The sequence below is a fragment of the Bufo bufo genome, chromosome 11, assembly GCF_905171765.1.
Source record: "Bufo bufo chromosome 11, aBufBuf1.1, whole genome shotgun sequence".
NCBI lineage: Eukaryota > Metazoa > Chordata > Amphibia > Anura > Bufonidae > Bufo > Bufo bufo.
In genome coordinates, this window is record NC_053399.1 from 29,046,117 (window position 1) to 29,071,959 (window position 25,843).

The 25,843-nt window shown below is 43.1% G+C and overlaps 1 protein-coding gene across 1 annotated transcript in view; it reads right to left on the reverse strand.

Moving 5' to 3' along the window:
- Window positions 1-2,577: 2,577 nt before the first annotated feature.
- Window positions 2,578-25,843, reverse strand: part of PRKCH (protein kinase C eta) — a 166,517-nt gene continuing 143,251 nt past the window's right edge. The window contains exons 11-14 of the mRNA XM_040411234.1: window positions 18,176-18,314; window positions 16,680-16,868; window positions 5,226-5,369; window positions 2,578-3,405 (exon numbers count right to left, since the gene is read on the reverse strand). Of these exons, the coding sequence (XP_040267168.1) occupies window positions 3,226-3,405; window positions 5,226-5,369; window positions 16,680-16,868; window positions 18,176-18,314 (652 nt within the window). The 3' untranslated portion in view covers window positions 2,578-3,225. The remainder of the gene's footprint in view (window positions 3,406-5,225; window positions 5,370-16,679; window positions 16,869-18,175; window positions 18,315-25,843) is intronic.

The window sequence follows — 25,843 nt, forward strand, 5'->3', positions numbered from 1 at the left end:
TTATGGTTGGAGAATGGAAAAACACTGCATTCCAGCATAAAACCTTCCCATCTGTGAAACGCGGTGGTGGTAGTAGCATTGTTTGAGCCTGTTTTGCTGCATCTGGGCCAGGATGGTTTGCCATCATTGATGGGACAATAAATTCTGAATTATACCAGCAAGTTCTAAAGGAAAATGTTAGGACATCTGTCCATGAGCTGAGTGTCAAGAGTAGGGCTGAAATGATTACTCGATTCAATCAAGTAATTCGACACAAAAAAATCCTCGATTTGATCTATGACCCGACTCTGTGTGGGGTCAGGACGACAGTGCAGCGCGCAGAGAAGATGGAGGAGCTGTGGAGCAGCGCCCCTACAGGAAAGGTAAGTACTGGCGCTGGGGACATAGCTAGGAGGCGGAGATGGTGGCACTGGGGGGCAAGCTGGTAGCATTGGGGGCAGCTGGTGGAACTGAGGGGCAAGCTGGTGGCACTGAAGGGTAGCTGGTGGCACTGGAGGGCAGCTGGTGGCAATGGGGGGCAAGCTGGTGGCAATGGGGGGCAAGCTAATGGCACTGGGGGGGGAGCCTGATGGCACTGGGGGGGAGCCTGATGGCACTGGGGGGGGGAGCCTGATGGCACTGGGGGGAGCCTGATGGCACTGGGGGGCAAGCTGGTGGCACTGGGGGCTAGCTGATGGCACTGAGGGGGCAGCTGATGAGTTGTTATAAAGAAAACCTTTTTTTTTTATGCGTTTTTTGTTGTTGGATTAATCGATAGAATACTCTATTACAAAAATAGTCGATAGTTGCAGCCCTAGTCAAGAGAACATGGGCTATGCAGCAAGACATAAATGCACAAGTCGTTCTACCAAATGATGGTTAAAGAAGAATAATGGTAAAGTTTTGGAATAACCAAGACAAAGTCTTGACCTTAATCCAATAGAAATGTTGTAGAAGGATCTGAAGCAAGAAGTTCATGGGAGGAAATCCTGGAACATAACAGGCTGAAGCTGTTTTGCATGGAGTAATGGGCTAAAATTCCTCCATGCTGATGTGCAGGACTAATCAACAATTAGCGGAAACGTTTAGTTGCAGTTATTGCTGCGCAAGGGCGGGGGGGGGGGGGGGGGGGGGGAGGTGACACCAGATACTGAAACAAAGCTGCACATACTTTTGACACACACAGACATGTGATATTAGATCATTTTCCTCAATAAATAAATGAATATGTCTAACATATTTGATTATTTTTATCTACTTTTAGATGTAGTTTTATGTCAAATGTATGCAGAAATATAGAAAATTTTGAAGGGGTCACAAACTTTCAAGCAACACTGTAGGTCTGGTTTGGATGAACATGAATGTTCATTTCAATCGGGGAAGTAGGACAAGTGGCTTCCAGACACCATTTCACTGCTTATGTGATGTAGCTAAGCCTTGCCGTTTCAAGTGCTATTTAAAGCAGTAGCCTGGTTTATAAAACTCATTTTCAAATAAACCGCTTGTGAATTTGGGACCTCCATCAATTAGCCAAACTGGAATGTGGCTACAAAGAGTGCCTCTCGTTTTGGAGGACCTATCACCATGTAATACTTTATTTCCCCTTCTGGAGGCGCTGAAGAGGAATTGAACACTTGCTTTCTCTAAAGATTACTTACAGATGATTCCTAGGGGCCCCAGGAATGGCACAATATATGATGGCCTTATAATCAGGGGACCTTTTTTTTTTAACTAAGGAATTTTCCAAAGTGGAGAACTCAAAGTTTTTTTGCCCAAGCAAATTAAGTGAAATAAATTACACAACACATTCATTCTTATAAATATATTTCTAAAAGTCAAAATATTTCAATACAATAAGCAATTTAAAATATGTTTTCGTGTTTCTGTTTTACATTTCATTTCTGAGAATATATTCTAAAAACTCAAGAAGGTATTGCATTTATACGTGCATTCATAAGTCACTCCATCGTATAAATGATGTACACCTGCCAATAAAGCACACGGTATTACAGGCTTTGGCTCATTACTTTGAAAGATCAGTATGTTTTATGCTATGGCTAAATGACCTACTGGATACCACCATGGATGACATGACCAAGAACCATGATTGACCATGATATTGATGAATCAGCATGGATGCTAGCTCAAGGGAATGGCCCATCATGATTTTGAGTCCTCTCACCCACAGGAGAAACTTGGAGCCACCAAAGTTGCCAATTTAGCCACAGCCTTACATCGATGGGAGAGGTTATAGCTAAGTCATATTACTTCAAATGTGCCCACTAAGGACTTCTCCAAGGGTTCATTTTATGAACCTCCTAGCTTATCTAGCAACAGTACGTACAGTAGAAAGACTTCTTGAACTCGCATTATTTGTGCTTTTTTGGTTCTTTATGTGAAAGTGAAATACAATAAAAAAAAGGAAGCATCGAAAATTGGAAAACATCAAGGAATTGGCTTGTCCCACACATTGTGCTCTTATGTAACTGCTCTAGTTTCATGGCCTGGCATCAACCATCAGCGTCATGCCAAAAACTGTCGTTTCTTTCCTCTTTGTTCTTCGGTTCCAGATACAAACTAAGCTTGGTAGATATTTCCTGGTCTCAGGATGGTCCAGGTTTTTTGTCATTTGATGTGAGATGGCCAACCTTTGCTATCTTCACAAACTAACAGGACATAGTTATTGTCAGTATTCTCTATGTCAGTCTCTTTCAGCTTGTAACAATTCGTTTCGGCTGCTTCCGCCATTCTTATATGTACCGAGTTTTTCCATTCTCAACTGGTTTCTTGTGCTGGGCCTGTAGCTAACCCATTGCACACTTGCTACAGGATGGAAGTGACCGGTTGGGCTGAAATTATTTCTCCTAAAGCCAAATATCAAACACAAGGATGCACCGTGTTGCCTTTCGCACATAGCATTTTAAGCATTCACATACACAGCTCTGAAGCAGAGCCTGGAGTAAGTAATAGCCTGCAGCGTAAATCTCCTTTAAGTGGCTTGCAAGCACAGCTTAGATGAATTGAGATTTAGCAAGAATGTGAAGTCTAATGCTCTGGAGAAATTCACTCTTCCACCATCACTAATGTGTCAAAGCTTTCTGTTTTCAGACACCAAGAGATGCTTTAAATTCAGGGCATATAGATATAGTACCAGCGTGATAAATGATTCATCTTCTCAGGCTGCACTAAACCTACAAAGGCACATAAACCATGTTCTTGGAGAAAACCTCTTGCTATCTTCTTATTTCATTGCAGCATCCGGGCATTTCCATCCAGTGACATGCTCTGGGGTTCTGGTGCCGTGTATGAGAAATGTCTGAACTCATCCTGATTAATCATTGGGATTAGCTTCTCATCGATAGGAGTCAATACTGCTTCCTCTTTAATGAACTCAGGGTCAAAGTTACTCACGTCTTCTCTGGATTTCTGTGGACCGAAAGGGAAACATTAATAATAATAATAAATAAAATAATAATCATATCTACTGTATATAGCCTAAGGCAGTTATACAATGTGCTACGTAAGTCTGTACATAAGTAATTACCTATTCTCAAATGGTTATGTACGTATTTCATATAGTTCTTTACATTAAATACTAGTGGCTTCATCCTGAAAAATAAGAAGCTTTGTTGCACGCGCTCTATGTAAATTACCATGCAGGAGTCGTGAAGGTGGAGCCACTTGGCAGATGACATCTCTGAGGATGGGATAGGTCATCTCAAGCCTGTTGTAATTCCCAAGCATGTACCATTGCCTCCTAGTTCCTTTGCTTGTGCAGTGGTACGTCTGACAGGTGGCTTTTGATGCATGCGCAGTGAAGCTGGGTGTACTTCCACCATGAATCCTCTCCTCACTTGTGGCTTTTGGTGCATGTACAGAAAAGCCCAGCGTACCTCCACTAAGAATCTTCTTCTGGTGCATGCGCCGTAGGCAACAGAAGTTAGTCAAGTACACCCGGCTTTACTGTAAGTGCCATGTCCTCTTTTGGGCCACAGTGGTCAAGTAAACAACTGAGCAACCATGGAGTGTTAAAGGGCCACAATTCATATGGGTCTTGCTAGTAGAGTAGGAGGGGGTTCTTGATTGGGGGAAGTAGCATACAGAAAGCAAAGGAGGCCTCACAGCAAAAATCTAATTTGGGCCTCCTGTTGGTGTTGGGCCATGCCATCCTAACCAGGGGCAAACACAGATCTTATAGGGTCCAAAAGCAAAACTTAGTATAGGCCCTGCTCAGTTTCCCAGTACCTGTGCATTAAACACTACTGGGCATCAATTGACACAAAGCACAACTCTCCAGATTTCTGTAATTATTTTTTATGTGTAAGACATTTTAAATAAATATAATACAGTAATAAAAAATTGTCCTCTTCCTCACCCGCTTCTATGTTGCAAAAAGTGCAACAGATCCTTCATAAATATGGCGTTCATTCTGAACACCATGTTTCTCAACATATTTATACCTGGTGTAAATACATTGATAAATCTGGTTATGGATGTAAATCCACTAGTTCCCTTCAGTAAATGATAAAGCTGTCTATTGTCAGCCACCACTAGGGGGAGATCTTTGCATAGGAATTTATACAGTTACCACTGACAATAATGGAAGCTATAAATAATTGTAATGGGCAGCGGGTGTGGACCAACTATACCAACTAACTAGTTTAATTTTGGGCTAGTCCTAAAGGCGTTATCCTGACGATTCCCTGGTTTTAACCCTTTAACCTCTATACAATGATCTGGACTTCACTGCAGGGGACCCACCAGGCCGCTACCTCTTAGTGTAGTTGGCAGCTTACTCACTGGGGTCAGAGAAACTGGTGCGAAGCACCAAGGAGTTATGCAATACTCATAGTTGATAAACAGGCAGAGGTCAGGGCGGGCAGAGTTTGTGAAAATCCATAAAACTAATCTGAGGTCAGGGCAGGCAGCAAAGGTTCAGTACGGTAGACAGGCTAAGGTCAGAGCAGGCAGCAGAGAATCAGAGTCAGTAAACAGGCAGACGTTTGGTACACAGGTCGACAGTCAGAATAGCACACCTTCACTGGTTCAACTAGGAAACTGAGCTCAGGCAAGGGGTGAGAGGGCATGAAGGGTGGTGTGACTTTGCTTTAATTTGGCACTTACCAAAAGATATTATTAGAATATAGTCTACCTTAAAGCCTGTCTCCATATGTAATTTCCCAGGCTAACTGCTGCTTCCATCATAAAATCTAGACATGACAATGCTGGCTGTCATATATACTTACAATCCTTGGTCTAAATGGAGGCTCAATTTCTTTTTTGTTAAGTTGATCCCAGTTAATATCTTTAAAAAACGGGTGCCATAGGATGGCTTTCGCTCCTCCCAGTGCCAAGCTCCCCAGCCTTTTACTAGGTTTTTTCTTCATGAACTGTAAAAGGAAAAAAGAAAAGAAAGCAATGAGTCCAGGGAGAAGCTAAAGTCACACAAATATTATTTATAGGTCACGTCTGGTCCCCATCTTGCAGCCAGTATAATGGGAGTGAGTCACGTTGAACAGGAAATCTGTGCAGATTGATAACAAAAACTGCAGCATGTCCATGAAAAATATTCTAAAATTTTTAATCCAGCACCTGGATCTTAATACTTTTGTAATTGTATGTAATAAAAAATGTATTATAGCTACTGAGTAATTCAATGAAATCTATCTGTATAGCGCCACCTGCTGTTTGCTCTTTTTCTAATTTCTCTGTCCTGCTCACTGAGATGAAAGCATCTGCTCATTTTGTGGGGGAAAAAAATTCAGTATAAGGATCCATTCACACGTCCGCAATTCCGTTCTGCATTTCTATGGGGCCGCACGATGTTCTGCCCGGATCCGGAAATGCGGACCCGCACTTCCGGGTCCAATTTTCCGTTCCCGAAAAAAATAGAACACGTCCTATTCTTGTCCGAAATTGCGGACAGGATTAGGCATATTCTATTATAGTGCCGGCGATGTGCGGTCCGCAAAATGCGGATCGCACACACGGATGTGTGAATGGACCCTAACCTGTATTTTATCCATTTAATCTCTGATCATTCTGGACTTAGGACCGCCCAATGGACTCCTAAGGCAAAAATAGTAGGATTGATATCAATAATATACAAATTTTAATGAATCTTTTCCTTCAAAACTATAGATCACTATAGACTATAGATCTGCTCAGCTCCTCCTGCTCTATATCTGCTGGTAGATAAGACACCATGTTCTATGTTAAACATTCCCTTTTAAAATATCTACTGGGCAACTGCTTAGACAACAATTCCATCACATGCCGACTGCTCCCATTGAAAGGGTTCCAGTAACAATTCACAGGACTGTGGGCATATTCAGAGAACCTGCTTCTTTTGAGGGGTGTGAAGTGAAATCAGTGCCAACTTGAAATGATCAAAAGCCTGTTATTAGCATATTTTTGGTGAAAGTATACTAGGGCACTGCTATTAATGCAGTTTTCTATATTCCTTTAAGGGAGTGTGTCACCAGAAAATTTACTGCTAAACCACGTACAATGCCTGGTGGAGCTGGCTCAGCTGAATGTAATGATACCTTCTACACAGGCTGGGTTCAGACCTGAGCGTACCGAAGGAGCGCTCTGTATGCGCGATTGTATAGCGCGTTTACAGACACGGCTCCGGCAACAAGCAACGCCCATAGTCGCGCGTTCCCGGAAGTCTATGTACGGGAACGCGCGAAACTACGCACCAAAGAAGCTCCTGAACTTCTTGGGGCGTCGGGCGTTTTACAGCGCGATCGTACGCGCTGTAAAAAACCCAGGTGAGAACCATGCCGATAGGGAAGCATTGGTTTCTCCTTGTTGAGCGTTTTACAGCGCGTAGGAACGCGCTGTAAAACGCTCAGGTCTGAACCGGCTGTTAGGCTTCTTTCACACTGGCGTTAGGCTTGTCCGGCAGGGGAACAGCCTGCCGGATCTGCACTAACGTTTGCACACGTGTGCTGCCGGAAGTCCGCCCCGGGCCCCCATTCATTATAATGGGGACGGAGCGGAGATGCTGACGCATCACGGAAAACATGCCGAGAGGCAGCCGGACAAAAACTGCAGCATGTCCATGAAAAATATTCTAAAATTTTTAATCCAGCACCTGGATCTTAATACTTTTGTAATTGTATGTAATAAAAAATGTATTATAGCTACTGAGTAATTCAATGAAATCTATCTGTATAGCGCCACCTGCTGTTTGCTCTTTTTCTAATTTCTCTGTCCTGCTCACTGAGATGAAAGCATCTGCTCAGATCCATCCTTGTACTGTCACTAACAACACACCACCCTGGATCCATGTGAGGTAGAGGGCTGGTTCTAGCTTTGTTAGAAAGAGGTTTTCATATACTAGATTACTGTATGTATGATTTTCATTTTTTACATTATTCATGGGATAACCCTCTTAAGATCCCTGGAGGCAGGCCTAAGCAACTCTGTGCATCCTTGCCCTTTCCCCCCTTCTTCTGCCAGACCCTCCCTTTCCTTTTTGATTAACAGGGCTAGGAGGGAGGACTATACAGGAGCTTGGCCCTACCAGTCAGAAAGGAAAGGGAGGGACTGGCATAGGAAGTAGGAGGAGTAAGGGTGCCTATGGTAGCTTGGGCCCGCCCTCAGTGCACTTAACTGCTCATTTACATATGGATTTAAAGTACTTATTCTCCAGAATGACGCATCAGATCGGTAAGTGAAAGCTATCCTTACATTCAGCTGAGCTAACCCTACAAGGCATAGGGCTTGGTATAACAGTGACTTTCCTGATCACAGCCTCCCTTAAATTACATGGTAGATATTAAATATGTAGAAAAGGTATAAAAAGAAGGCAAAAACGACAGAGATCATTTTATTTATTTATTACAAACACCATTCTTTTCTGTAAGTTTTATAAACATTTGTATCAGTATTTGTAAAGATGTTATTATGAAGCATTTACTTGTAACATCTGAAACGTATAAGAACAAAGCTTTCCTCTCACTCCTCACTTTCAGCACTTTTCGTCAGTGTCAGACTCTCCAGGCAGCAATCCAAGCCCTTACTGTAAAGACTACTGTGCCAGGCACGTTGACATTTTCGGCAGCTGCATGTCTTACTGTAGCTGACCTTCTGTGAAGGACATCAGTCGTCAGGAGATTGCCACCATTAATAATGTCCTAACAAAGTTGTCAATTTGAGACAGATGCTGCCATCAATTCTGGTGAACAAAAAAAATGTATATATATTCCGGCCTTTCTTCTAAATGACTGATGTATCTCTAGATCATAATATCAGATAAAGTCAAGCGCTACTGCAAACTAACAAGCTCTTAGCTTGCATTTACAAAAGTCCAATATCTGATATTTAGGGAATTTCCATGGTAGAGTTGCTGTTTTATGTCAGGCTTGTAGGCTCAACTTAAAGGACCTTGTTAGGCTGAGTTCACATCAGCGTTCGGCCTTTCCGTTCTCCTGCTCCGTTATAGGAGCAGGAGAACGGAAAGGACGGATTACGCACATATCTGAGCCGAACGGAGCCTACGGACCCCATAGACTATATAATGGGGTCCGTTAATTTTCCGCTCAGAGGAAGATTTTTAAAGCGGAGACAAAACTTGTGCACACAGGACTTTTGTCTCTGCTTCAAAAATCTTCCTCTGAGCGGAAACCTAATGGATCCTATTATAGTCTATGGGGTCCGTAGGCTCCGTTCGGCTCAGTTATGTGCCGAATCAGTCCTTTCCGTTCTCCTGCTCCTATAACGGAACAGGAGAACGGAAAGGCTGAACACTGATGTGAACTCAGCCTTACCAAACCCCACCTATGTGCAAGGGTGTCGCTAGGTCAAAACATTCGGGGCTTGAGCCCGTAATGTTTTGTCCAGGGCCCCGAATGTTACGATTGGTAGCTATACAACTGCCTCGCCTACCTAAGAACGGCGATACAGTCGAATTAATGTGGCCGCTTGCTTGTAGAACAGCGCGGGAGGTCGCCAAGCAACTGCCTGTGCCGGGTCTCAGGCGGCGTGATGATGTCATCGCGCACGTCTGCGCCAAGACACAGACGGCGCAGTGACTTCAACATGCCCGTCTGAATCCAGAAGCCTGCAACTTGGACCTCCGGCGGTGGGAAGTCAGGTGAGTATTTTTTTATATCTCGTCCACAGTGGGGGCTTTGTGAATGCTATGGGCACTAAATGTTGGCATTATACCTGCTGGAGCCACTGGGAGATTGGTTATAACTACAGGGGCCTTTGCAAGTACTGGGGACACTAAAGAGGTCATTTTACATGGGGGCACTATGTGGGGGCCATTATAACTGTTGGGGGCAGTATAAGTATTGCTGGAACCACAGGGGGCATTATACCTTCTGGGGCACTACAGGAGGGTATTATAACTATAGGGGGAACCACAGGAGTGCCTTATAACTACTTGGGCACTATAGGAGGATATTATACCTATTTGGGGCACCACAGGAGGGCCTTATTACTACCGGGACACTACAAGAAAGTATTATACCTATTGGGGGCACCACAGGAGGGACTTATTACTACTAGGGCACTACAGGTGGGCATTATACCTATACGGGGCACAACAGAAAAGCCTGATTACTACTGGGGCACTACAGGGGGATATTATACCTATTTGGGGCACCACAGAAAATCCTTATTACTACTGGGGCACTACAGGAGGATATTATACCTATTTGGGGCACCACAGAAGGGCCTTATTACTACTGGGGCACTACAGAAGGATATTATACCTATTGGGGGCACCATAGGAGTGCATTATTAGTACTGGGGCACTGCAGGAGGGTATTATTCCTATAGAGGCACCACGGGAGGGCATTAAACTCCTGGGGCATTACAGGGGAGCACTATAACTACAGGGGCACTATAGGGGGCATTAGACAGTAACCACTGGGGGTCTTATAGGGGACATTTTATGTTCTGCCCAGCAGACATGCCTAGACAGGGAATCTCAGGCAGCCATTTTACCATGTTATTTGTATTCTTGTAGTTTTACTGAAGACTTGTATAATCTCTCACTCGCACATCGCGCAGAGATGCCCTCCTGTGGTGCCCCCAACATTATAACTACTAGGGACACTATAATAGTGGATAAGTACTACAGGGGGGCCTTATTAATATTATAGAGAGCCTTATTACTGCTGGGTGCACTATGGTGGCCATTATTATTGGGCACAATATGGAGGGCACTATTACTAACAGGGGCACTCTTGGGGAGTAGTATCATTATTGGAGGCATTGTAGGGGTCAGTATTACTAAGAAGGGCACTCTGGGAGGGAATTATTGCTATAAGTAGGGCTTTTATATTACTATAAGTGGACTAACCTGTATAGCAGTATAATTTCTGTGGTATAGTATTTAGGGGCATTGGGGAGCACAGTAGGCACAGTATTCTGGGCAGCACCACGATAATACTGTTGGGGTAGCAGGGTGGGGAGGATGATGATATTACAAAAGTAAGAAACCCAAGATGACTGTTTGATAAACTCTGCAGAGACTAGATGCGGTTGAAAGAAGTTGTCTGGCCCGAATGGAGAAGATGGGGGAAAGAAAACATCTACATCAGAGGAGGCATCACCTGGAAGGTACTGGATGTGAGAGGTATATAGTGCTGTATGTTTGTTAGCGTCCATGCAGCAAGTAAAAGATGTCTTTAGTCCTAGGGCGAGCTTGTGTGTTTAGGGCAGATACTTTGAGAATATGGCACATATGTATTGGGGCTTGGGCCCCGGATCTTTTGAGACCTTGGCAACACCCCTGTCTATGTGCCCTTCTACCCAACATACACTAAGGTGTTGCTTTACCAATCCAGTCCTTGGAGTGAGCAGACCCTTTCCTGGCTGGTTCCATCCTCTTTGCTATCGGGTGGCAAGAACCTGGACTGCACAACCTGCCACCCAGGACAAAAAGGCATTGTATGTTTCCCTCACCACATCCTTCTGTCCTGGGTGGCACCCTTAATGGCAGAGCTATTTTAATCCTCACTCTTCTATACACTCCACTGTTTATGTATGATGTGCCAAGACAGCCCTGGTATACGTGTCTAACAACAAAACACCAAGACCCTCCCAAATTAGACCTCTCTTTGTCCTCATTAACAAATAAACAAGATGGCTCCTAAGTGGTCTTAATCCATGAGGCTCCCAGTTCTGCTGATTATAGAGGAGCATAAGAAATTATTTGTATTAGTCTGGCCGCATAAAATCAAAGATGCCCTGCTAGTTCATCTCTGATGCCAGTCAAGTTTGCATTGGCACATCTCCAGAAGAAGAAATTCCACTCCGGAGTGCTGAATACTGGTTCTGTTACTGCTTTAGCAGGTGGGGAAAGTAAGAGACACATTTATAACCAGTTCCAGAAATTAAATAAATTTGATATTTATGGCACTAGTTAATCAATTCACAAGAGGCAGAGAAAAAAAACGAGAAGAATTCTCTGTTTGTGCTTAGGCTCCTACAAATGACAGCGTGTTACCCGACCTATCTATGCCTTTGTTATTTCTATCTTTCGTTCTTTCTCTCTCTCGATCTACCGTAATCTCTATATCTAATCTATCCATCTCATCTCTGTAACTAATCTATGTATTTTAGATTGTGAGCCCCATTAGGGACAGTTGGATGCTAATGTCCGTAAAGCGCTACTGAATATAGTAGCGCTATATAAGTGCATAAAAAAAATCTAATCTCTATATGTAATCTCTATGTATATTTTTCTCTGTTATTTCTATCTAGGCTCTATATCTAATATATCTTTTGCTCTCTCTATCTTATCTATTTCTGTACCTATCTATCTAATATATCTATCGAATCTATATCAATCTCTCTAATTTCTAATATCTATGTAATCTCCATCTAATATCTATATACGGTGTGTATATATACATATATATATATATATATATATACACACACACACACACACACATATATATATATATATATATATACACACACACACACACATACTGTGTGTGTGTGTGTGTGTGTGTGTGTATATATATATATATATATATATATATATATATATACACACAGTACAGACCAAAAGTTTGGACACACCTTCTCAATCAAAGAGTTTTCTTTATTTTCATGACTATGAAAATTGTAGATTCACACTGAAGGCATCAAAACTATGAATTAACACATGTGGAATTATATACATAACAAACAAGTGTGAAACAACTGAAAATATGTCATATTCTAGGTTCTTCAAAGTAGCCACCTTTTGCTTTGATTACTGCTTTGCACACTCTTGGCATTCTCTTGATGAGCTTCAAGAGGTAGTCCCCTGAAATGGTTTTCACTTCACAGGTGTGCCCTGTCAGGTTTAATAAGTGGGATTTCTTGCCTTATAAATGGGGTTGGGACCATCAGTTGCGTTGAGGAGAAGTCAGGTGGATACACAGCTGATAATCCTACTGAATAGACTGTTAGAATTTGTATTACGGCAAGAAAAAAGCAGCTAAGTAAAGAAAAACGAGTGGCCATCATTACTTTAAGAAATGAAGGTCAGTCAGTCAGCCGAAAAATTGGGAAAACTTTGAAAGTAAGGGGTATTTGACCATGAAGGAGAGTGATGGGGTGCTGCGCCAGATGACCTGGCCCCCACAGTCACCGGACCTGAACCCAATCGAGATGGTTTGGGGTGAGCTGGACCGCAGAGTGAAGGCAAAAGGGCCAACAAGTGCTAAGCATCTCTGGGAACTCCTTCAAGACTGTCGGAAGACCATTTCAGAGGACTACCTCTTGAAGCTCATCAAGAGAATGCCAAGAGTGTGCAAAGCAGTAATCAAAGCAAAAGGTGGCTACTTTGAAGAACCTAGAATATGACATATTTTAGGTTGTTTCACACTTGTTTGTTATGTATATAATTCCACATGTGTTAATTCATAGTTTTGATGCCTTCATAGTCATGAAAATAAAGAAAACTCTTTGAATGAGAAGGTGTGTCCAAGCTTTTGGTCTGTACTGTATATATACACACACACACACACACACACACACACACATACATCGGTATATATATATATATATATATATACAGGGTGGGCCATTTATATGGATACACCTTAATAAAATGGGAACGGTTGGCGATATTAACTTCCTGTTTGTAGGACATTAGTATATGTGAGGGGGGAAACTTTTCAAGATGGGTGGCGACCATGGCGGCCATTATGACCCTCTTCCTATTGAAAAAACAAAAGTTGGATTCAAAATGGCCGACTTCAAAATGTCCGACTTCAAAATGGCCTCCATGGTCACCACCCATCTTGAAAAGTTTCCCCCCTCACATATACTAATGTGCCACAAACAGGAAGTTAATATCACCAACCATTCCCATTTTATTAAGGTGTATCCATATAAATGGCCCACCCTATATACAGTCATGTGAAAAAATTAGGACACCCTTTGAAAGCATGTGGTTTTTTGTAACATTTTTAATAAATGGTTATTTCATCTCCGTTTCAACAATACAGAGAGATTAAAGTAATCCAACTAAACAAAGAAAACTGAAGAAAAGTCTTTTCAAGATCTTCTGTAAATGTCATTCTACAAAAATGCCTATTCTAACTGAGGAAAAAGATAGGACACCCTCACATGTATTCCCTCTTAAATTGGCTCAGATCTCACACCAGGTGCACATAATTAGTAGATCGTTACTCTGCATGTTGAATGAGGCTTGCCCTATTTAAACCTCAGACATTTAGTTTGGTGTGCTCCTGACTGTTGAAGTGAGAGTGAGCACCATGGTGAGAGCAAAAGAGCTGTCAGAGGACTTCAGAAAAAAGATTGTAGCAGCCTATGAGTCTGGGAAGGGATTTAAAAAGATCTCAAAAGATTTTGAAATCAGCCATTCCACTGTCCGGAAGATAGTCTACAAGTGGAGGGCTTTCAAAACAACTGTCAACATGCCCAGGACTGGTCGCCCCAGCAAGTTCACCCCAAGAGCAGACCGCAAGATGCTAAAAGAGGTCTCCAAAAACCCTAAAGTGTCATCTCGAGAACTACAGCAGGCTCTGGCTACTGTTGATGTAGAAGTACATGCCTCTACAATCAGAAAGAGACTGTACAAGTTTAACTTGCATGGGAGGTGTGCAAGGAGGAAACCTTTGCTTTCCAAGAGAAACATCGAGGCCAGACTGACATTTGCCAGAGATAAAGTTGACAAAGACCAGGACTTCTGGAATAATGTTCTTTGGACAGATGAGTCCAAAATTGAATTATTTGGACACAACAGCAGAGGACATGTTTGGCGTAAACCAAACACAGCATTCCAAGAAAAGAACCTCATACCAACTGTGAAGCATGGAGGTGGAAGTGTCATGGTTTGGGGCTGCTTTGCTGCAGCAGGACCTGGTCAGCTCACCATCATAGAATCCACGATGAATTCTACTGTGTATCAGAAGGTGCTTGAAGAACATGTGAGACCATCAGTTAGAAAATTAAAGCTGAAGCGGAACTGGACCATGCAACATGACAATGACCCAAAACATACTAGTAAATCAACCAAAGATTGGCTGAAAAAGAAGAAATGGAGAGTCCTGGAATGGCCAAGTCAAAGTCCAGATTTGAATCCCATTGAGATGCTGTGGGGTGATTTGAAAAGGGCTGTACGTGCAAGAAACCCCTCAAACATCTCACAGCTGAAAAAGTTCTGCATTGAGGAGTGGGGTAAAATTTCCTCAGACCGATGTCGAAGACTGGTAGATGGCTACAAGAACCGTCTCACTGCAGTTATTTCAGCCAAAGGAGGTAACACTCGCTATTAGGGGCAAGGGTGTCCTATCTTTTTCCTCAGTTAGAATAGGCATTTTTGTAGAATGACATTTACAGAAGATCTTGAAAAGACTTTTCTTCAGTTTTCTTTGTTTAGTCGGATTACTTTAATCTCTCTGTATTGTTGAAACGGAGATGAAATAACCATTTATTAAAAATGTTACAAAAAACCACATGCTTTCAAAGGGTGTCCTAATTTTTTCACATGACTGTATATATATATATATATATATATATACACACACATACACAATCTCAAATCTATCTAATAACCTATTTTATCTATCTCATATCTCTCTATCGATATCTATACAGTATGTATATATTTATGTATCTCATATCTATCTCTCTGTCTATCTATCCATCCAATATCTCTCTCTCTATCCATCCATCCATCAATCTATTTCTCTGTCTCTCCATCTGTCTACTCCACCAGTAGTAGCGACAGACATATTTATTTGAGTATGGGTTAAGCATTAATCTTACAAGCCTGCAATTATAATGTAAATCCTTTGTAAAAAAAAAACAAAAAAAACTTTTTTTTCCTCCACAGGAAGTAAGTGAGACTAAGCAACACAATGGAATTGTACACACTTCGAGGGATCCTGGGGAGTGGTGAGAAGATATATTAATTTCCTCATCTAGTGTAAAAACAGAGGGAGCTAGGAACGGCGAGAACTGTCCAGAGACAGAAATAACTTGGATCCCATGCAATTCCCACCACCGCTATATTTTACACTATTTACACTACTAATAATTGTCACCCCCCCCCCCTGACGTGGCAGATCATCATTGCATGCTACATGCTCATATCACATATGTGTCTGTACACTGTATGAGGCGGCCATGACTATAATTGGTGCAGAGATTTATATTTAAATATCTATTATACAATCTATGATTGCGTGTCTTTCTATGATTGTCGTTTACAAGACAAGAAACAATTAAAGCTAATATACCCAAGCAGACAATCTCTCAAAGAGCACTGTTTAGTTCTAAAACGTCATAAACTGAGCTTTAAGGCGTATTCCCATCAGCCATCAGTGTCAGATAGGTGTGGGTCCCACTAATCTCTCCAGGATGGGGGCTCTGAAGTGAACAGAGGGCAGCTGGCCGCACATGTATGGAGGGGCTCCGTCCACCACCAAGCGCTGCTCCCATAGAAGTGAATGGGAGCGTATCTCACACTCACGGCCCCTGCTCCCATTTATTTCTATGGGGCAGACGGAAATAGCCGAGCCAGCACTCGGCTATTTTCGGCGGCCCCATAGAAATGAATGGAGGGAGGCTGTGCATGCGCAGGGCGCCCTCCGTTCATTTCCCCGCTCCATTCTCATTGTAGGTTCGGGCCCCAGAGGTGGGACCCGCACCTATCAAACAATGAGGGCATATCCCCCCATTCTGTGTGATGGTAAAACCCCTTTAAGCCACTTTCTTATCAGTAAGATAAGAACTGAGCTATAATGAGTGTTTATAAGGGCAAAGAGCAAAGATAAGGAGCTCCTCAGCCCCTGGTCTGACGAAAAAGACAGAAAATCCAAAGGGTGCTATGAGAGCATATCAGCTCTATACAGAAAAAAAGACGCCAATTTTTTAATAAAGACCAATTTAAAAAATTATTTTTGCTCAGAATTAGTACAATGTGCCCCCAAAGGTGTACATAGCCTTTAAGGAAAGCCAGTCTCTGCAAGAAAAGCAACACTTGCAGTGGAGGGAGCAATATATACAACACTTGCACTTCTCTAAGAGAACAGGGAGTCAGATTGTGTCTCCTCATCAATGGTCTTCATGCTTCAGAAAGGGAAAGAATTTTGCTGAATGAATGGAAATGTAATTTTGGGTTTATGACTGAGAAAACGCAGATTCTTGGCATGCCAACATCTCATGAACATGTGAGTAATGGAAGACACAAGTAAGAGACTTACAGCCTGCAGAATTCCCACAGCATCCTGGGAAAGCCACGCTGGATAGATGACTTCGTCATTCAAAATAGCTTCAAAAAGATCATCTTCATTCTCTGCCTCAAAGGGGGCATGACCACAGAGCATCTCATACAGGAGGACTCCCATGGCCCACCAGTCCACCAGGGGCCCATACTGCATCTCTTGTAATATCTGCATACAAACAGAACATGGTCATCAAAACAATAGTTTACGTTGGCCACACATAGGCAATGCTTGTTCAATGGGAACAATTTCTTCCAATAGGAAACGTAAACTAAACCAAGAGGCTGCCCAGCACTGAGTGAGGTTTCTGCTGTGAAATTATCAGTGGGATGGACATGTGTTATATATCATGGCTTATGGGACTGCTATGGTGGGTATGATACAGTACCATGGCAAGGATCTTCAACGTGCGAGTATCCAGGCCCAATAATATTAAAATGGCTAAATGATGAAGATTACTGGTGCACCAAAGAATCCTCAAACATGTGAAGGAGGCATCTGATGCACAGAAGGGAAGTTTGGGGAGTTTTTTCATAAACAACCTATTCATAATTAGGCTCTGTATTACAATGACGGGAGCAAGTTACAATTCATTTAAAGGGGGTGAATAATATATGTGTAAAAAGAACCAGGAAGAGTTGAAACTAAAAAATAGGGATTATGTACCTCACTGTTCCCCTTCAGTTGTCATTTCAATACTACTCCCATCCTTACAGCTCTGCACTTGCTGGTGCCACATCGACGCACAGGCTATAAATGACCGCTCAGCCAATCAACTGCTGAGGCGGGTCACTGCTGCGGCCAGTGATTGGCTGTGCCGGCGTTTCCAGCCATTTCCTGTATATATCAAGACGTGACCAGGAAGTGGAGAGCAGCAGGATCGACATGGTGAGTATTTATTTATCTTTTTTTTTTTTTTAAACTTTTTAACCTTTTTGTAGAGTTTTGCAGGACCCTTTAAGGACAAGGGTAGGCCTTCAAAATTACTTCCACTGGTGGGCTCATGTAAAATACCGGTTACATAATTAGCCCATTTAAGAATGCCAGCTTCTTAAAGTGGTTGTTCACTCCTTGACTATTGAAGGCCTCCATCAATATCTGATTGGCGGGGATTCTATACGCGGCACTCCAGCTGATCAGCTATTTTACAGTAGCTCTGGTGCTACACCTCTGTCCACTGTGCAGTAGACGGAGCTTGTAACTGCAGCATTGCTCCCATTCATTTCAGTGGGAGCAGTGCTGCAGTTACCAGCTCCGTCCATTACACAATGTAGTCCCTGCTCTGACTTCTGGTGCCAAAGCTACTCTGAAACAACTGGTCGGCAGGGGTGAAGTGTGTCGGACCCCAGCCGATCAGATAATGATGGCCTATCCTATAAAATCTAAAGCAAGCCTGATCTGAGAGTCAGGGCACACCATACATTTTCATCTAATGTACGTATGGCCACCTTTAGTCTACTACTGATTTTTGGTACCTCTGGTGCAATGTAATCAGGAGTCCCGCAGAACGTTGATGTTGTGCATCCTTCACGGATCCCCTCTTTGCACATCCCGAAATCAGCCAACTTGCAATGACCATCATGATCTAGCAGAACATTGTCCAGCTTCAGATCCCTGTAAGAAATGAAAGCAATTATAAACCCCCTTGACTACTAACGAGCCATCCAGTGTTGAAGTGTCCTGGAAGAAACTGTCTAAAGGCACAAAAATGTTAAAAGTCTTTTTGCTTCCAATCCAAAAACCACAAATGTTCATAATTCCATAAAGAACTTTTAGGTAGTAGAGTGGTGTATGTGTGTTAATAAATGTGTTGTGGTTACGAAGGTCTGGGCAGTAATGGCACAAGAAGTGCAGAATACTACAACTTGTTCTAAACTCACTACCTAATGGCTAATACCTACTATTAAAGCCTCGGGATACAAGTAAAAAGAGATTTTATAATTTTAGTACATATAGCTCATAGCTCTGAGAGAGCATTTTAGGGCATCAACTTCAAAAGTGTAGGGTGGGAGAAGTGATCGCTGTCGGTCAAAGCCTACTTCTCCTGACTCCTCCATACACATGTCCGCTCTGTTCTGCTGAGTATGCATATGTTGTCTATGGTAATAGGGGAATAAGCCGCTGCCAGACAAAAGGATCGGGGATTGAAATACAACATGCCGATCCTTTCTCCCCCATCATAGTCTATTGAGGGAGTCATCAGGTCCCTATACACGTAAAGATTCTCTTAAGACCATGGAGGCCTTTATGGACTTGATGCACAATACTAATTGATCAATCTGCCTAATTTTCAATGTGTGGCTGCAGAACTAGGCAAAATTTCCTTTCAGTAGTCTTGAAAAGTTGCGGTAAACGATAAAGAAACCTTTGAGCTGCAATTGGTTAACCCCCCATTAGTGTCAGCTTAGGAGCGGAGGTGGCTTGTCGTGAGTTATGTGACATTTCTCATCCCCTTGTATAATGGCTCCCAGTCAGTCTATGGTATTCTGGTCTGTGGTCACTGGTATATTGGGCATATCTCCCAGACATAAACCCAGTGCTAAAAGCTTGAGACACACTGGGTTGCATTGCGGCTCTGACCTTGGCCCGAGCACAAAGGATCCTTTTTCCGTCCATAAGTAGCATTCCAGGAAAATCTCTCTCACACCTCACCAGTTTCTCATCAATCATTTTTTCCTTAGCAACACGACTTTTTTTTTTTTTTTTGCAAAGCTGGGTGTAACATGAAATTGCTGCCTCATGCAAAAAAATAACGTGCCCGTTAGTCACGCAGATTACCTCAGCTGCCTTGTGGCTGCTTGTCCTCATGGGATATGTAGTTTAGCAAATGCAGGACTCTCTTTAGAAGTTGCACCCGGGCATTGGTGCCTAAGTGGGTCCAGAAAAATGGCACGTGGTAGGTGGGTTACCCTATTATAGATGTTTACTGACCAGGGGCTTTAGGTTACAATTCTAAATACTACACTACACCCTGCTCTACAGGTCAAGTATTGTTTTCTGAATTTATGGAACCTATGGAACGTCCTAAACCTAACATTGGCAGAGACTGCAATTGCTACCAGCCTCTGGAGTGCCCCCATAACCCTTCAAAGTAAGATGAAAGCAGCACTGTATGGGATTACTGCAGAGATGCAATGACACATCATGTCTCTTGCACAATCATAAAGCCATGGTAGATGGCGTGACCTCATCATACAAATGTATAGTTTAGGATTATAATGTATATAGATGAATGAGGTCATACTCTGCGGTAAAACAATGGTGACTTGACAATTGGGACCAGCTATACTTTTTGCACTTGGCCTATAATGATGTAGGAAATGCATTATTCCATAAAAGTAGACTCAATGAGACCGAAAAACCCAAGATCCAGTGCAGGGACCAGGCCACCATCTTTCTTTTTGAAGCAACTACAACTAGAAGTGGTGGTTGCACATATCAATATATGTGCAATGATCCTCCTACTCAATGTGGTCAGGGAAGGAGGAAAATCTGAAGCTATTTAGAAGGCCAGGAAACTGTATCTTGATGCAGATTTGGAAGCCAAAATCAGGAGTGGATAATAAAAGGAGAGAAAGAATAAAGGACAGATTGGACTTCTCTCCTTTTTTTAATTCACTTCTGGTTTTGGCTTCCAAAACTCCATGCATAAACCTGACCATGTGGCCGTATCCTCAACTTGGAAACGAAGAGGCACACCACTTATCTGAGCACTTCTGCCCCTTTGTATTAGCAGGTCTTAACACCTAGACCTCACTATTCAGACCTTCTGACAAGTTCGTAAAAAGGATAGGTACACGTTAAAAATGTTGTACTGTTTGGCTTTTGCAGTTTGCACGCATTAAAATACATAGCAAGCTGCTCAATGCCGTTCTGTGATAAATCCATCAGACAGCTCTCTGATGGCTTAGTCTCCGCCCGTCTTGGACAATTATCTAAGACGAAGTTGATCAACTTTAATTAGATCATAATTCAGCTTAAATGATCGTTCAGGAGCAAACAGGAGTAGCTGGAGACCAAACCATAAGAGAGCTGGTCTGATGGGTTTAGGAATTCTGCAGCTTGCTTTGTACTGCAATACATGTAAGCTCCAGAGGCCAAATGCTTCAACATTTTTAAAATATTTTTTAATCTATAATGCATGCAATTCAATAAAATAAAAATGTCGATCCATAAGGTATCCTTGGTCTTTAAATTCCAAAATGTTGAAGGATTGGATACAGTAACCTGCAATTTTCAGGCACTCAGTGAAATGAGAATGCTCTTTTTTTATATGCACCTTTCCTCAATCTTGCATCATGGTTTGCCAGCATTTTGGTTGCTATAGTTGATATCAGAACTGGCAGAGGAAGCTGAGGCTGAGACAACATCCTGTGTCTAAAGCCAAACAGATGCCTCTGCTGGAGAGCAATCATACCAGTATGGAAAAAAAGAAAAACATTCCACAGGTAAGAGAGTATTCGGGAAATGGACCAAGGTGGTGGGGCTTGTAGGTATGAGAGCTTTTAATATATTCCCTCATCTCTTGCCAGGAGATGAGGGAATATCATCTGATCTACCACATGTGAATTTATTTAGGGGGTCTGCATCTAAAATTATTTAGGGGGGGGAAGGCTGCCCTTAGGATCTGGTTTGGGAGTCTGCATTTATTTAGGGGGTTGGAGTCTGGTTTGAGGGTCTGTATTTATTTAAAAGGGTCTGCTCAGTGGTCTATTCTTTAGTCTGTATTTGTTTGGGGAGGGGGGCTGGTCTGAGGATCATAATAGTTTAGGGGCTCTGCATTTATTTAGGGGGTTTGTTTTGAGATCTTTGTTTGGGGGGGTTCTGGTCTGGGGACTGTAGTCGTTTAGAATCTCTGCATTTATTTAGGGTGTCTGTTTTGCGATCTTTATTTGGGGTGAGGTTCTGGTCTGGGGAATGTAATCGTTTTGGGGTCATGGTTTATGCATTTGTTTAAGGGGGTTGTATTTATTCTGGGGGTTTGTCTAGGGGCCAAATTTATTTGTGTTGCAAGGGTTGGGATGGATGTCTTTGTGGTAAACTCTGCAATTATCAGGAGAAGTTGTCATGACAGTCTGGGCCGGATGGAGAAGAAAAGGAAAGAGAACATCTAAAGTTGGAGGAAATGTCAAATGTGAGTCACTGGATTTATAGAGGAGCTGTCAACTCTCCTGACCTGTCTGTTACAGTGAATTCTGGTATTCCACAAAAAGTCTGCATGCAGCTCAGGACTAACTGACAACTGGGTATTACCATTCCCCTTGTCAAAAGGACTTGTCTGTACATGATGTGATACTAGGATACTGCAAGGAGAATGGTAAGAGTCAGTTGTCAATGCTAGCACGGAAAGATGAAAGTAGGGTGTGGGTGGCAGGGCATATGGTCTACTTACTCCGCTACTGCAGATGTCTTCAGTAGAATATAGGCACCATTTAACTGGAACGAGGTCTGTTTTCCTGCAATTCTCATTCTACACTAGAGACATTACATTTCTAGATGTTTTCTTCTTATCTAGGCTATGGAAGCGAGCCATCGCCTGCAGTCTGTTAGGATTGTGTGAATGGAGCGTAGCATAAAATGTAAGATATGCAGTTGGTTTAGAAAATGAAATCATCACAGATGGAGCCATAAAGGATGGGTTTAAAGAGTATTACTTGGTTATGTAACAATGATATAAATAGCGAGTCGACATCTACTGATCTAAGTCTTACAGAAATCTTAAGCAGCTGAAAACCTGGATGTCAGTAATTCATTAGCCACAGTAAACGCGTGCGACCCCAGTTTAGATGCTAGTAAATACGTTATTATTAAATATGAATGACCGGGAATAGACAAATGCAGGATTTCGGGACAGGGTGACAAAATCCATAACGCAAAGATGTTGTGCCAGAGGCAACGAGCTTTCACCAATTACAAATTTATGCAAGTAACATAATAGATGCAGCAACCAAAAAAACTAAGATTTATATCCAGTATAATCTATAACCCATCCAGGGCCCTGTAGACTGCATTGTCCAGCTTAACTATAGGCAGTCCTTTTCCAGGACTGTATTTGTTTAGGAGGTGAGGGCTAGTCTGGGGGCACTGTAGTAATTTAGGGGCTCTGCGTACTTAGGGGGTCTGTTTTGGGATCCTTGTTTGGGTGGTTATGGTCAATGGGACTGTAACAGTTTTTTGGGGGGATAACTGTCCCAGAGCTCTATAGACTCCATTGTCAGATGCACCTATAGGCAGTCCTTTGCCAGGTAAACCGTGTCCACCCTATTAAACGGGTTGTCTCCCTTCAGAAAATGGCATGTATCCTGTAATGTATTGTGATTTTCACTACTCCTTTCCAGGGGTTACGGTCACTGCTGCAGCGCAGGTACGAGGTGGTTGGGACAGGATCTGCTGCGCATGCGTGCCCATGCACGCCCCCGCGCTCCCGGCCACCGGAGAGGCCAGCACATTTTCCCATAGTGTGTAAGCACGACCACCACTGATGGATTGCAGGGTGGTCGTAACCCCTGGAAACGAGCAGTGTATAGTGTGATGGAAAAATGAATCCAGCCAGCAAAGGAAGCAATATGGACAATCACAATACATTAATAAGTGCCTTGTATTAGCTTTCTCTACAAGATAAATGCCATTTGCTGAAGTGAGACAACCCCTTTAACTACTGCACTCAATCTGGGAAGAGCCGATGTGTGAGCAGCCAATTGGAAAACCTGTAGCTGCGCTATATATCGCTCCAGATAAGGTCTGTATTCAATGTCATCAATCCCAGCAGGTGCATGACACTAGTGATGCCAATGCATCAAATTCCTCTGCAGCGTCTGGTATAAAAAGTGTGCTCTAGCACCTCACGCACGGCCATATTTTTCACTGCTGCACCACAAGGACCCATTCGTTTCTATGGGGCCATGCACACACCTGTGTTATTTTGCAGATCTGTGCAACAATGATAGAACATGTCCTATTCTTGTCTGCACTGCAAAGAAGAACAGTCCTTTCTATTAATGGGAGTGAGAAAAACCTGGAATGCACATGGAATGTATCCATATTTTGTGGATCTATTGTAAGTGAACTGAAGGAAAATCAGCAGGGCAAGCTCAGACACTGAACCAGCAGGATATGCTGGGAGATTTGAAATCAGCAACATGGTTGAAAATTGATTGTTTCTAGGATATGATCTACATTCTGAAGTAGTAGCAACGTGGTGATCATAACCCCCACTCACAATAACTGATGGAAATAACTGAAGTGTGAACTTGGCCTAGAGATGACGCTGGTGAAAAGGCTCCCCCTGCCTCTTGATTGACAGGGCCACACTGACGCTGTGACAGCAGAGGAAGCACAAAGCTCAATGCTGTAGAAGTTACTAACAAAGGAGATCTCTACATAGAAACGCACACCTCTGCGACAAACAAACACGCCATTGTCGTCCTTTCATTCCACCGTATTGTCTTGACACTAAGAGGAAACCCCCTGTAGAGCTGGGGGCGGCAGTCCTGCAAACTCCCCAGCGAAGAACAGAAAGTTATATTAGCCAGGGGCAGAGCCTTTGAAAAGGAACCTGTCACATTGAACATAGTGTCCCATCTGCAGGCAGAAGGCTATAGAACGGGAGGAGCGGAGCAGATGGATATAGAACTTTATGGGAAAAGATGCAATAAAACTTGTCATTTACTCATTTTAATTCCTGCTCACTCGGGGATTAGGAGTCCAGTGGGCGGTCCCATCAGTGATTGACAGCTGTAGGTACACTTAGGCAGGGAAGGCTGTCAATCACAGGAATTAAAACGAATCAACGTTACAAGTTCCCTTTAAAGGGCTTATCCAATTTCAAGAAACTCCCCACCATATGTGCCGGGCCCTAACCGGTAATATACCTACCCCACTCCCCGCGCGGCATCTGGTCCCCGCACCGTCGCTGCTGCTTCTCGATGTACACGGATGAAAACATCCGGTGTCGGGAACAGCCAATGGCAGGCAGGGACGAGCCTCCCTAGCATCACGGGTGACACTAGGGAGGCTCGTCCCCACCTGCCATTGAAAAAAAATTGATGTGTCCGTGATTTTTCTGAGGCTGGTGGTATTAGATTACTTTGGTGGTAATCATCATCATTAGGGCTTGTTCAAATTGCGGTCCACAATGCACGGGCACTGTCCGTGGGGCAGCCTCTGTTCCGCAAAAAGATAGAGCAAGTTCTATCTTTTTGCGGTGCAGAGGCACGGAACGGAACCCCAGGAAGCACTCCGTAGTCCCTCCGTAGTGTTCCGTTCCGTGCTTCCGTTCCGCATCTCCGGATTTGCGGACCCATTGAAGGGAATGGGTCCGCATCCGTGATGCGGAATGCACACAGGGCGGTGCCCGTGTATTGCGGGTCCGCAATACAGCAACGCGCAGCACACGTTCGTGTCAACGAGTCCTTATACAGCTCACAGTAAAAGCTGGTAATGAGTTCCTAGCCGTATATTGAGCTACAGACCTGTATTACTTATACTCTATATCATTCATTAAGGTTTTCCAATTTCTCCGTAAAAAATGTTGCCTGTCTGTGATTTTGGGATACGATGTCCAGAAAAAAAGTCAAAATCTGGGCTGGCAACCCTGCGCCCGGCGCCAAAGTCTTTAGCTCGACATATAATTCATCAGTTCTGACGGCAGATGAATAGGCTGCAGCCTCAGATTTGTCAGCGCATGATGAGAGTTGTCCTTTCGCGGCATCTAAAGAGTGCCGTGCTGCAGACCACTGCTCTGTACCGCAGCCACCACATTCCCATCTTTAGCAATAAGACGCTACAGCCCATCTTTGCCAAACCACATGAAAAAATCTGCTGTAGAATCTAACCTCTGACAAACAGGGGGATTCTCGGCAGTGATGGGATAGATCCGGGCGCCAGATCTGCTCATATGACATGGCACAGATTAAGTAAGCCCATCACAGGCTCCAGCAGCAAAGCTGCCATCAGATTGCCAGTCATACAATTCAGGAGAAAACATCTAAGTTACTAACAATGCATTCAAGTCTTTCCAAAGATGTGAAGGGATTTCTGGAGAAATGTCATCAGCAGCTCTGGGAGCCAACGTCATGAGCGCTCACTACCTGCAGTGTGAACTAGGCTGTTACTCATTTAGAGGAGGCTTTCTCCTCTGTTGT